The following is a 13,132-nucleotide window of genomic DNA, read 5'->3' as shown; positions in this document are numbered from 1 at the left end:
CGAGGGCCGCTGTCCTGCAGTTTTTAGATGTGCCACAGGTACAAAACACTGGAACAAAATGGCTTAATTACCTCCTTCTTGTGTAGATCAGTTCTCCAGAGCCTTAATGACCTAATTATTCTATTCAGGTGTGGTGCAGCAGAGGCACAACTAAAAGTTGCAGGACTGCGGCCCTCGAGGACTGGAGTTTGACACCTGTGCTCTAGTGTTTCGTTTTTCACATCGTAAAAACAAAGAACTTGCACAACTGGTTAGAGTATAGACCTGCTTTGATCCTCTACACAGAAATAACGTACCCAGCAGTATTTACCTTTTACAAAATTTGAGGTCAGGTGAGCACAAACTAAGCAACTTAAACCACCTATAAAGTGTCCTCAGTCTTTGGTTTCCTGTTGGTGCAATGAAAAAAAAACTCAAATGTGAATAGACAACTAATTTTATCTATTACATTTTGTGACTTTCCCTCTTGGTTGGGGGAAATCCTCTGTTAAGACAACTCTGAAGTCAGTAGTCTTCCTATAATTGTTAAACCATAAAAAGCCTTTTTTGATTTTAATTGGTCTAAAATGCTTATAGATTTAATACCTATAATATGTAAAGAATTGTTATTATGTTGCAAGAACATAGCATTTCTAGGAATCTTTGTTTTTTGTTATACTTTGATTTAAGGAGTTGAAATAGTGAAATAACTGAATTTTTCAATGGTCTCCTGTTATACTGAGGTGCCTTTGTACAAGCAGATTGTTTTCTGCGTTGAAATGCGCCGTCAAAGTGACATAACAGGAAAGGGGAACCCCGTTGATTTAGTGGACCTCTGTTCGTATCTGGCAGCAGGCCTGGGCAGCAGCTCCTTTGGGTCCTTCAGGTCGCAAAATGCAGCTTTTGTTGGTAGAACTTGTTTTGACGCAGTCTGTGGGTGTTGATTTGGATTGAAATCTGATATGTTTAGAGGCCAGATAATCACTTGGCTCTTTGCCATTTCTCTTAAGCTGTTCCTGAGCAGTTTGGCTGTGTAGGAGGGAATGCTGAGGCCACTGGCAGGGAGTGTCTCTACAATGGATTAATGTGCTTGCTCAGTCACAGTGTTGTTGTTTCAATCTATCTAAATCAGAATGTTTTACTACCTAACTTTTTTTTAACTTAACTTTTTATATTTAAATTTCATACTTTACATTCATTTTGGTCAAAGGATAGATCCTTCTCGTCAAGATGGTGCCGGCACAGCTGGCTGCCTGCAGACGCAGCTCCCGTCGTGTGTGTTTGTCTGTGTATATTTGCTGTAACCGATTAAGGATCCGTGCTTGAAGAACCCATGGATCATCAGTTGAGCTTTCCACAATGGCTGGATGTGGTTCTGTCGAAGTTCTCCACGTTCTTCTGCTACTTTTTATACGCTTGGTTGCGGAGAACCTCGCCGAGCGGAGTAGCGGCATTGTTTGCTCACGTGAACGGCCGATTGCGCTGTGTGGGCCTCTGCTGCTGCCCGGAGACGGGCCTGTGGTCCCAGAGGAGTTACGGAGGAGACGACGGGGCTGCGGGTCTGGAGTTAAACGGAGGTAGAAGAGGAGACGGCGCAGGCCAGCGGTGAGGTCTTTGGGAAATAGGACAGACGAACTCACAGCGCTGGTTAGGACCCAGAAGGAGTACTGGGAGTGCAGTATCTTCTGCTTCACAGAAACCTGGCTGCACTCGCTTATTCCGGAATACAGCATGGAGGTTCCTGGATTTTCCTTGGTGCGCAGGGACAGGGACTTTTCCAAGAGTCGGAAGAAGAAGGGCGGCGGGATTGCACTTATGTGAGTGAGAGGTGGTGTAATCCCGGTCATGTTAACGTGAAGGAACAGATTTGTAGCCCAGATATTGAACTTCTGGCTGTGGGAATGCGGCCGTGTTATTTACCAGGGGAGTTTACGTCCGCCATTTTGATCGCTGTTTACATTCCCCCATCAGCTGATGCAGCAGTGGCCTGTGACGTCATCAGCTCTACCAAAGCCAAACTCCAGACTCAACACCCGGACGTTGTTATTGTGTCTTGTCTCTTGTCTTGTCTTGTCTCTATGCTGCAACTGCAAAGTAATTTCCCTGCTGGGATGAATAAAGTACTTCTATTCTATTCTATTCTTTGATAAACTTTGACAACAACAGCAGAAACGGTTTGACACGCGTCTCTCATGATGAATCATGCAATACGTGGGTTGGTTTGTTTCTACATTTAATAATTAACCTGGATTTCCACATCTACTTGAAACACATTTCGATTCTCATGTCCCTCCTCTCCCCATGTAGCTTTTGTCAGAAAGGGAAAGCATGCAGCTTGCATTACAGTCGGATCTGGATTAAAGTCGGGGTCTTGACGTTTTGAGGGCTCCTGAAGGAGCATCTTAGCATTCTGACAAAAAAATAAAAAATCATCTGCGATTCTATCTGTTTCATCATTTTAAACCTACTTGCAATTTAGCATTGCTTAACACTGTAAACAACTACATCCCTGATGTGATATGTTGACAGTGCTCAGCAGAGTTAGGTAGCTGCCTTAAGCGTTCCTTCTTCTAGGTGCCCAGGAGATGTTGCCTCTTTGATTCTTTCTTCAAATATGCAAGCCAGCACTAAGGGAGCAGATTGTTTGTTCTAGATTTCCTCTGAGACTTCCACCTTGGGCTTAAACAGAGCAGTTGTGATGATTAGCAACAAAGTGTGCTTCCTCACAGAAACCGTCAGGGGAGAACGAAGGATCTGAGGAGTCTTCTTTCTCATATCGCTCCTTCTTTATTGTGGAAAATTAAACTTTCCTCAGTTCTGTAATTCTACTTTAAAATGTTGTCCTGCCGCTTTCTACATGGACAAGTAGGCTTTTAAATAAACTTATTTTAGGGTAAATACAGAAGAGTTTGTGCTGACAGGCTGTGCAGCAAGTCTGTTTATTTATTTTTGAACCAGTTTTGTGGACTGTATTCTTGAATTATGACGGTTCTCTTGGATTTGTAGGGGGTAAACGGTTATTTTCATTAAACTTTGGAAGTTGAAGGTCTAAATGTAATTCTTAAAAACAGACTCCACACTCCGGCAGTGATCCCGTTGTGAGGATGAAGAAAACTTATTTTACAAAATATTTGTACCTCATCTCCCAAATACATATGACTGTAACTGTAATTCCACATTTTGTAAATCTCCTCCAAACCCTTGAGTGAACATTTCTTTACATTCCTCTCAGGGCGTAGGTTATCCCAGTTGCCTGTGCACTTCTTTTCTATCACACTTTTTCTGTCGACCAAACCTTCAGTCAGTATGCTGAGATACATCACCATGTGAAATGCGTCTTCAGCTGTGTCTGTCTGCTGGGCACTTGTCAATTCAAAAGCATTTCTGTAATAAAAATGTTTTTGCTTTAATTGGTCTTACATACAAATCACTTTCTGAGAAAGTGCACCTTGTGGTGTCAATAATCCTACAGGATAATTATCAAAACTAACAGATAGTTGAAGTACTATGTGAATAAATCTATCTTATCTTGTCTGTCTGATCTTAAATGCAGCATCTTTATTTTTATTCTATTCAGACATATAGATGGATTAATTACACACAGTTCAATTCGACCATAATTCTGAAAATATTCAGTCCAATGCAACTGATAATACCCCAATTAGTATAAAAGTTGCCTATTAGTAGACTGCATGAAGACATTACCCTTGCTACAACCCACTGCATATCATGTAGCTGGCCAGTTGTTTTAAACTGTTTTTTTTTTTCCTACTGCAGTGAAAAAAGATGTGAGTGATGAGACTGATGACAGAGTACCACAGTTCAAGAAGAAGGCAAAGGAACTTCGTATCTTGGATGCCAAGACGGCACAGAACCTCTGTAAGTAGCCTTATATTTCTGTTTGGTTCATAGAGTGTTCTTTACAATCATCTTTCATCTCAGACATCTCAGAAAGTTCAGTGCTTTTTTTTCCACAATGCAGCTGTTTATATTCCCACGAGCAGGAAAACTCAGTTGCTGGTGGGATAATAATAAAAAAAATAAAATATTATAATAACGCCCTCTATGTTAGGATAGTGAATTATTGAGCCCTTTGTGGGAACCTGAAGATGTTTTTGGCAATAATATAGCAGTCAAACTAAGTGCATATAGCTTTTTTCCAAGCCTTGTGTGTCAGATTATGCAAAGCAATTCTTAACAGATTTGACTGCTTGAGCTCCATGTGGGTGTATAAAGCCCAAGCAGACTTCTGCAAGATTTCAGTTAATGCTGGATGCTAATATAAAGTTATATTAAAAGAAGATAATAAAAAAAACTCCAAATTCTGCTTTTGAAGTGTAAAGGATCTGGTCTTTACCATGTTATAAAACAATTTTAATCTAACCACACAGCCCACCATGTAATTTATTAAGCTAGGTTGAAAAATGCATTTAAAAAAATTAGGTAGGCACAAAAACCTCATGTGTCAAATCTTGCAATATAAAATGGTGTACTTTTTTACATAAAATTTTTTAATGAGCCTCATATGCCAAACTTCACTTTGCATGTCATTATTTATTTTTGTCTGCCCAATCTTAAAGGGAGATGTAGCATTTCTGTAAAAATAACAGTATACTATATTTTAAATCAATGTAAATGGATTGTGACCAATAAGGTCAATGGGCTAGTTTTCTCAGAAGATAGATAAGAATAGCCACAATTTGTAAATTCTTCAAACCCTCTATTAAAATGCTTATAACTGCTAAGAGTTTAAACACCAAATACCCTTAATATGCATTTATACACACAGTTGAATTTGCCTTAGGACTACATCACAAGCTAACATTCAAAGTTTTTCTTATTTCAACTAATAAGGATACAGTCAATCAGTGCCAAGGAAAGAAATGGTGCTCATGGATTGGCTGGTTTGCAGATGCTAGCCAATAGCATGTAAAGTAGCACAGTGCCACAGTGCCTTGGTCTTTCAGTTTTCCAAGCAGCATTGTCTTTTGACTATTAGATATGCCCTACAAAAACATCTGCAAATGGGGAGGAGTCCATCATAGAGAAATTTATTCGCGTTCCTCTCATGAAAACCTTAACTAGCATTTATGTATTTACGCTCATGGGAGTTATGTAGAAGACGAGTAACTCAAATAAAAAGCAAAATGTAAGGGTTAATGCAGCCTCTTTAAAGTTTGGGATTAAATCCGATTCTCAAAAATACTCCAAAAAATAGGTTGTAGGTGGAAATAGATAATTTGTTTCAATCCTCACATCCAACATGATGCCTTGAAAGATATGTCATTTATTTCTTGCAAAAATGTAGACAAAATAATCATCAATTATTATGCTCTAAAAATCACCAAGCTGCATCTTTTCAAAATGTAATGATTGCATATTTTCATTCTGGTAAATTCTTACTGTTTAAAGAAAAAACTAAATTGACATAACTTATAATTCACAGGAATGCAACAGTAATGTCCACGCCACCAACTAAAAGCCTTAAACATAATTAATATTGTTCTCTAAATTTTAAAAATTATCTGGAAGGAGAGTCAGATGCACAAGATAACCTGTTAGTCATAGCAAATACTAGATGAAAATCAGTTTGTTTTATATTAGTTGATATTAAAATGTATTTCATGACCTGAAATATTTAAATGTGAGCAAACAAAAACTAAAACTGAAGAGATTTATAAGATGGCAAAAACATTGTCTTGTAGGGATGATCTGTATTTCACCATTTAGAGTACGATTTTTGATTACAGTAAACTACTCCACGTTTAACAGGGTGTGTATTTTGTCATATTTGGGGCCTTGTCACCAGTCAGCCACACACTGTAGCTTGCTGACATCGCTGAGGGAAGGTTTTTGGAGACAGATGGACACAATTTACCCGATAGCAGTATGCATAATCATTTTACCATGATACATAAAGTGGCACTGACATGACAATCACTCACGCTATCCCACCACCCATCCCAGTCACTGAACCTTCACATCAGAATTGAGAAGAGAGCTTGCCAGGTTCAGCGGTAGGCAATGAAAATGATTTATGTTGCGGTAGTGTTTGTCAAGGCGACTCGGGAGAGCTGTGTGGTTGTGTACGACAACAAGATTCCCACCCATTTCCTTTGTGAAGGTGGGAACTTTAGCGCTTATTTTTCCTTCCTGCCAAAACTCAAAACCCCTCTGTCGCCTTGGTAATGAGACCTGGCACTGACACCTACCAGCCCTATCAAAAACGTACACAAGTGCAGTGACAACATTTGCAAATGCTCACAGTAGCATGAATGCAAAAAACCCAGATATAAATATGCTATCTTTTATAGGGCATCATCTCATAATCAGGGTTTTCTTCACATTTTTCATATATCATACTTTCAAGGTCAAGTGTTACACGCTAAACCTGCAACAAGAAGACCAGAAAAGATGGTCAGATGGATGATTAGACTGTTCGGTTGAGTTGCCATTCCTCCATCCTGTCTGGTTTCTCCAATTTGCAATTTCCATGATTAAAGTCTAACCCTTGCAATTTCTGCCATAAATTCATAGTGATCCTTTATCTTTTTTACTTTTAAAAATAGTTAAAAAGGATTAAAAATACTGTAAGTTTTTCTTGGCATCAAAAATGTGTTGGAGACATGATTGTACAACAAACTTTTTCCCATTCTGGCAACAATTGGCGTAGAATCCAGGAAATAATCCAACAAGTGCAACGTGACAGCCCACAAATACGGTCAGGGCATCTAACCAGCCAAAACATGGTATCATGGAGTCACAACGTTAAAATCATGCACATTTTTTGTTCTTAAAAAAGCTCATGAATACAGAAAGTAGTAGGTTTAAAAAAATGACTATGAGGGATAAAACAAAAGGAAAAACATTGTTCGTTTCTAGTTTCTTGTCAGATACAGACATCAGGTCCCACCGCTACAGTTGTATGGCAGCTGTTGAGTGACTCTCTTCCAACTCATTACTAAAGCTCCACCTGTGACTTCCACCTGGATACACCATCAGCTCCAATTTCCAGTATACCCTCCCCACCTGGAGTGTGAAACACCCACCAGGCTTCCCCTTGAGGCAAATACATCGCGCCCCTTTCGCATCCACCCAAACAAAAACATGTTGCTTTCAGGAGCGGCCAGCTCAGCTGCAACTGTCGCTCTTATTTTTTTTTTATTGGGTTTCTGTTTTAGATTGCCCATGTAAAAAATAAACAAAAAGTGGCTCCTCACAGGTGAATATTGATGTTTTCCTTTGCGGTTCTTGTCAGGGTAGCACAGCTTTTCCAAATGGGAAGGGTGGTCTGTGATCGTTTTGTCTGAGGAGTGATGAGTGCCAAAATGTCAGTGTGAACTCTGCAGTCTAATAAAAAAAGTGAGGAAATGACTCTCTTCTCTCTACATCAAAACAGCAATTTTCTTGGGCTCGTTCCGCCTGCCTTATGAAGAGATCCGGGACATTGTGTTGGAGGTAGACGAGGAAAGACTGAGTGAATCACTCATCCAGGTAAGACGGATGCTCACTGTGGTGTGTTAGCTTTTTTTCACACAATCTTTGACTCTCTGTCTCTCACAGACATATTCTTTTTTTTAAATGTCTGTGAGTGTGCAAAAAAAAATGTGCTTGTATGAGAAGATATTTTTTGAATTTCAGTGTCTGGTGAGCTGCTTTGCGACCCTATTTTTAACCTGCTTTGGGTTGTTTTCTGGCTTCATTCAGTCTTTTCAATCTCTGGTGGACTGCAGAGACCCCCTTCCCTCCTCCATTCATCCTCTCATAATGGATGATGAAGGACGAGACTTGGCAAAGTCTCCTCAACTCCACCCTCCTCTTTTGCTTTTGTCTTTAAACTGTGATTGATGAGCTTCCTAAAGGCTACTTGTTTTTGTTCTCATTTTATTTAAGAATATTTTTCCAGCCTTCGAGGGCCTTAATTGAAAATGGGGTGGGGTCATCTGAGGTGAAGATGCATCACTGGGTAGCATTAAGCCTCAGTGTTTCTTCCACTGTCCTTGTGACTGAAACAGTCATGCTGTATTTGTTTGTGTTTTATTTCATCAGTTGGGGGTGTATACTTCAGGGGCGAGTTGCAAATAGGAGATTTGATTTTATTAAAATCCTGGCAGTGATGTATTGTGTTATGTGCATGTTTTGTGTATTACAGTTTTATTATTATTATGTTTTTTACAAATAGGAGTTCAGATCAAGTTTCAGGTTTCAAGTTGACCTGTTAGTGAGAATTGTTTAAATCCTAAATGTTTTCTATGGCTGTTTCCACATATACCTTCACAACTTTTCATCTTTTTTCCCCACCGATTATTTTCTAGCTGTGGATAAGAACGCAGTAAAGACAGTAGACTATGGAAAAATACTTGTATTTTCAAACTACTTCATTCACCCACCTATAAGTTCATTCATTTAGGCCATGGGTAGTAAATGGAAAGTGGCCCGTATTTATCCAGTCCAGAGGACCCCAAAGTTTCATGACTATTAGATACATTTTAGCCATGTCATTTCAACCACAACAATTACCAATTATTTAGTAAACTTTATGCAGTGCTGATAAGGTTCCATCTGCACATTTTACATTTTATTTCACTGTAACTTCGCCGACACCCCAAAAATGGCACTTATTTATTGTCTCCTGCGATGATGAAATGGAATTTTCTCCCTTGTTTTTACTTTGTTCCTTTCTGTGTTTTTTACTTCATTCCTTGCTTTTCCCTTCCTTTCTTTGCTTCATTCCTTACTTTTTCTTCACTCCTTATTTATCTTTTCTTCGTTGCTAACTTTGTTCCTTATTCCATCGTTTCTTTATCCATTCCTTATTTCAGTCCTTCCTTACTTTTTCTTTCTTTGTTCTTTTCTTCATTCCTGTTTTTGTTCTTTTCTTAGTTGCTTCCTTATTTCATTCATTCATTTCCTCATTCTATTCTTTGTTCCTAGCTTTGTTCTTTTCTTTGCTACCTTATTAGTTCCTGCTACATTCCTTTCATCCATCATAAACCTTTGTATTTATTATGTAAAATGGATCAGAAAAGCTCCAAAAGTCTATTGGGGGAGGGGGGGATGTTGACATGGCAAATGTGCACGAATCTTGAACACGCCAGTATAAGTTATTTTGTCAGGGATCCAAAAAGGTAAATTTCAGTATGTACGTAGGTAATTAGCCTAAAAGCAGAGTGGTGTGTTATGAGGTGGCACATCCTCTCTTTGTGAAAGAGAGAAGAAGTTAAGGTGCTGAACTTTTTCCATCTTTACAATTTTTTTCTGTGGTCTTCATCTCCTAGCAGGAGAGCTGTGTTACCAGTCAATCCCCACCTGGCCTCTTGTTGGACATAGCACCAGATAAATAGCCCACTCCATCACTTTCACACCATCAAACAGCTGCCATTACACTGACCTGATCAGACTACTGAAAGCATTCAACACCACTCACTCAGGAGTCTTTCTATTATAGAAGCTATCCTGTTATGTTTCCAAATTATATAATAGTGAGAAAAATATTAACGCCATACAATGTTATTTTTAATTTTAAGTGAAAAAATTTCCAATTCATTAAAAATCATTGTTCACATGTAAAACATTTTATTTAGCAAACCTTTACGTACAGCTGAAATTATAATTACATAAATACAGTTGAGAAAAATAAAATATTTTATATTTTAAGATAAAAAATGGTTTATTTTATTTAAATTTACAAAGAAACACACAAGATAAGATGCAGAGAATAGAAGGTGACCAGCTATTAAAAAAGATTTGTTTGAATTATTCTACCAGCTGAATATATAAAGATTAGCCTACCCAGCACACAACCTAATGAGTCCATGAACTTTATCTTTACCAGCATGCTGTGCATTAAAGAGAAGCTGCAATGGCAGATCTTAAGTCATTGTAAAATAGTAGTTTACCCCAAATCCTACATCTAGAAAGAAACAAGTAAATGGCCTCGGTATTTCTGGTGTCTAACTATTGTCACACAAACAACTGTTTCCACATTCAAACCACTAGTCATGCACTTTGGGAGACTTTCCATTGTTGCCTTCACATCCCCCATTTCCCTCTTTAATAAATGTGAATCAGGGCAGCGAAGCCTTTAACAAAGCGGAAGGCTCGATGGGACTTATGAGAGCAAGTGATTGAGTCAGCAAAAGAATGTGGAAAAAACCTAATGTCACAAAGTCCAGAGGGACATGGGAGGCCCGCACGAGTTCGCTAATCAGTGCAGAAGGACCAGGCATGAGGAAAATATCTGCCTTTTTATATGTATGGCAACTATACCATCTCAAGAATTTTGTTTATATTATTTTTTTCTAATCCATAGCCATATGTGCTCTTTTAGCTCCTAAAAGTCCTTCATTGTTCTCTCATAATGGTTAGTATTGTAATTAGACTTTGATGCTGTATGTATTTTCAGACATCGGTGTCAGCCTTCCTCATCTTTATTATTCTGTTATTCAGCTGCTCTTGTGTCAAATTTTTATGTTGGATAGTTTGTATTTTTCATAAAATACATTCTAAGTACATTTTGGCATGTTTATGAAGACACAACATGTTTCATTAGAGGTAAACCTGATTTTTTTCAATTGTCAAATTTGCAATATCCTAACCATCAAAATTATGGACTAACTGGATTAATTGAACCTAACTCCTTCAGTTTATGTCTTTCAATACCAAAGGAGGGATCAATGGACTTCATTCTCTTACTGATAATCTAAGTTCAGTGTAGTCCTTTGAATCCCCTCTTTTCTTGTCAACCCTAATTAGGAGTAATCGGTTCTTCCAAATCAAGAGACATTTTAGGGCTTGTATCAGTGTGGATAACCACATGTTCTAGTCAGGTTCATGCATTTTTCTCAAAAGGTATTTTGTCTTTATTCTCGGGTTGATATACAAATCTGATACTGACTCTGAGACACATGTAAATTACTTTAAATCGAGTCAAAAATATATTGCATTCATAACTTCATAGTGAAATTCAAAGGCACAGCATGAATTATGTGATATTTTTGAATGCATTTATGTGCTTTACCTGAAGGTTGAAATCTGTGGCAACATAGAGCAGTGTAATGTAATTTTTGGCAGGAGAAAGCAGCAAAGCTAACAGGAGTAATTTATATTTACATAGAAATATCACTAATTGTATACATAGATTTTCAGAGAAGAATTAGCTGATTATAAATGTGAATCACGCTGAAATGAGCTCGCGAATTAGGCAGGGAAGTTGCCAATGAAATGCAGCTACAGCCATAGTTAAAACTATAGAGAGGCTCAGAAGGGGAGCAAAGAGACCCCCTGCTGGGTGACACAGTCCTGAGTGTGGGCTCCATCTGCACAGTGCTCATCTACACTCATTACGCTGATTAATCACTCCACACCACCCACTTTCAGCCGCACGCCAATCACCATTTATCCACATAGACAGATGCACACACACACACACACACACACAGGAGTGTGAATGCTTGTCTTGGCAAATATTTAAAGGAACTAAATTCACAATCTTGCTAATATTAGAGGGAGTGGGTGATTGTGTGTACTTAAAATTACAAGTAAAAATCTAGTTTGAAAAACGTATAACGTGCAATAAAGTAAGCTTCTGATGGTAAAGCACCGATTGTTTATTAGTTTGCATCATATTAAGCGCTATACAGAAGAAGCCTAAATTAAACTGACAGGAGGTCCCCTAAAGGTCAAATCTACACTTTCTTCTGTTTTTTTCCCCTCCATAATTTGTTTCACACCAAGTGGTCTACAACGAAAAAACCTTCAACAGACAAGGCGCTGGGATGACATATTGTCGCGGTTGGCTTGGTCAGATGGCGCAGCGGGCACTTTGGAATTTATTTTTGCATTATTTTTTTTTTTTTATTCTTGCTATTTAGGTACTCCTTTGCGAAAGTGTACTACCCTTTAGTTTTGTCATATTTTGTTGTATTGCAATAACTAAGGTTAATATGTTTATTTGGGATTATATGTAATAAACAAAACAGTGCCTGACCGTGCAATGATACATGACTTTTAACTGTTTTTCTCAAATAAAAATTAAAAACCTCTGCACATACTAGGTCCAGCTACTTTAATACCCCTAAATAAAATCCCAGACAAACAAAGCCATATACTCCTACATGGACTCCAGCTATTCTGTGAAGACCTCAGAACTTTTATTAGAGAACATTAGTTAACAAACAAACAGCTTCATAGAGGTCAAGAAACACAGCAGACTGTTGTTTTTTTTAATCAGAGAATCAGCCAAGAGGTTTGTGGTAACTCTGCAGGAGCTGCAGAGATAGATTCACAGCACGATTGGGAGAATCTGCTGACAAGACAACTATCAGTTCTGGTCTCTTTGATAAAGTGGCAAAACGAGGCATTCTTGAGAGCCAGGAAAATCTTTGTGTGGTTTACTTCAAACCATAAAAGAGAAATGGCAAAGATGTAAAAAAAAAAATGCTGTTCTAACCAAATTCAAACTTTTATAGCCTACATCCAAAAAGCTATTTATGGGGGAAAAGATCTAACACTTTGCATTACTTTGAATGCACCATCTCCACCCGAGAATCCACCAACTTTGAGCAGCAACAGAGATGCTGGTCATATTTGATGGTCAGAGAAACTGAGCCAAACCTGGTTCTACAAAATCATTGGCTCTAGTCAGTTAAAACATTTGCATGCTGCACTTTCCACATTTATATTTGTACATAAATTTAGAAAGCCATATGTAATGTTCCTTTATCACAATTATGTTCAGCTTAGTGTTGGCTTCTCAAAATAAGTGGAATACATAGAGTTTGCATTTGTAATGTGACACAATGTGAAAACGTTCATGGAGCATGAATGCTTTTGTTGTTTTTTTGTATGGCTTGTATTTTTGTCAGGTGAACATTTGCATTCACTGCTATAGTTTATCTAATGTATTGGGTATTTTTTTATTTTATAATGTTAGAAAATATAATTCTAGTTTTCTCACTGTTCATTATAATAGTATAGATGCAAATTAATGAGTAACAGGCACATTAATAAAATTGACTTCAGTTAGTCCCCTGCTTCAGCCCAAATACCCCTCAGGGGTTCAGAACGCTGCCAAGACAGTTTTGAAAACATTAGCAAAAATGTACACTAAGATGTCAAAGATCAGAGTGGTAGGAAGGCAAAAGCGGAGCCC

The 13,132-nt window shown here is 38.1% G+C and overlaps 1 protein-coding gene across 4 annotated transcripts in view; it reads left to right on the top strand.

Annotated features, from left to right (window-relative positions):
- Positions 1–13,132, top strand: part of diaph2 (diaphanous related formin 2) — a 454,593-nt gene that overhangs the window by 247,344 nt on the left and 194,117 nt on the right. For all 4 annotated transcript variants that reach the window (XM_023328256.1, XM_023328254.1, XM_023328253.1 and 1 more), the window contains 2 exons: positions 3,757–3,858; positions 7,379–7,473. In XM_023328256.1, coding sequence (XP_023184024.1) covers positions 3,757–3,858; positions 7,379–7,473 — 197 coding nt within the window. The remainder of the gene's footprint in view (positions 1–3,756; positions 3,859–7,378; positions 7,474–13,132) is intronic.

This window comes from Xiphophorus maculatus, chromosome 23, assembly GCF_002775205.1.
Source record: "Xiphophorus maculatus strain JP 163 A chromosome 23, X_maculatus-5.0-male, whole genome shotgun sequence".
Taxonomy (NCBI): domain Eukaryota; kingdom Metazoa; phylum Chordata; class Actinopteri; order Cyprinodontiformes; family Poeciliidae; genus Xiphophorus; species Xiphophorus maculatus.
This window is presented reverse-complemented; position numbering and strand designations above follow the sequence as displayed.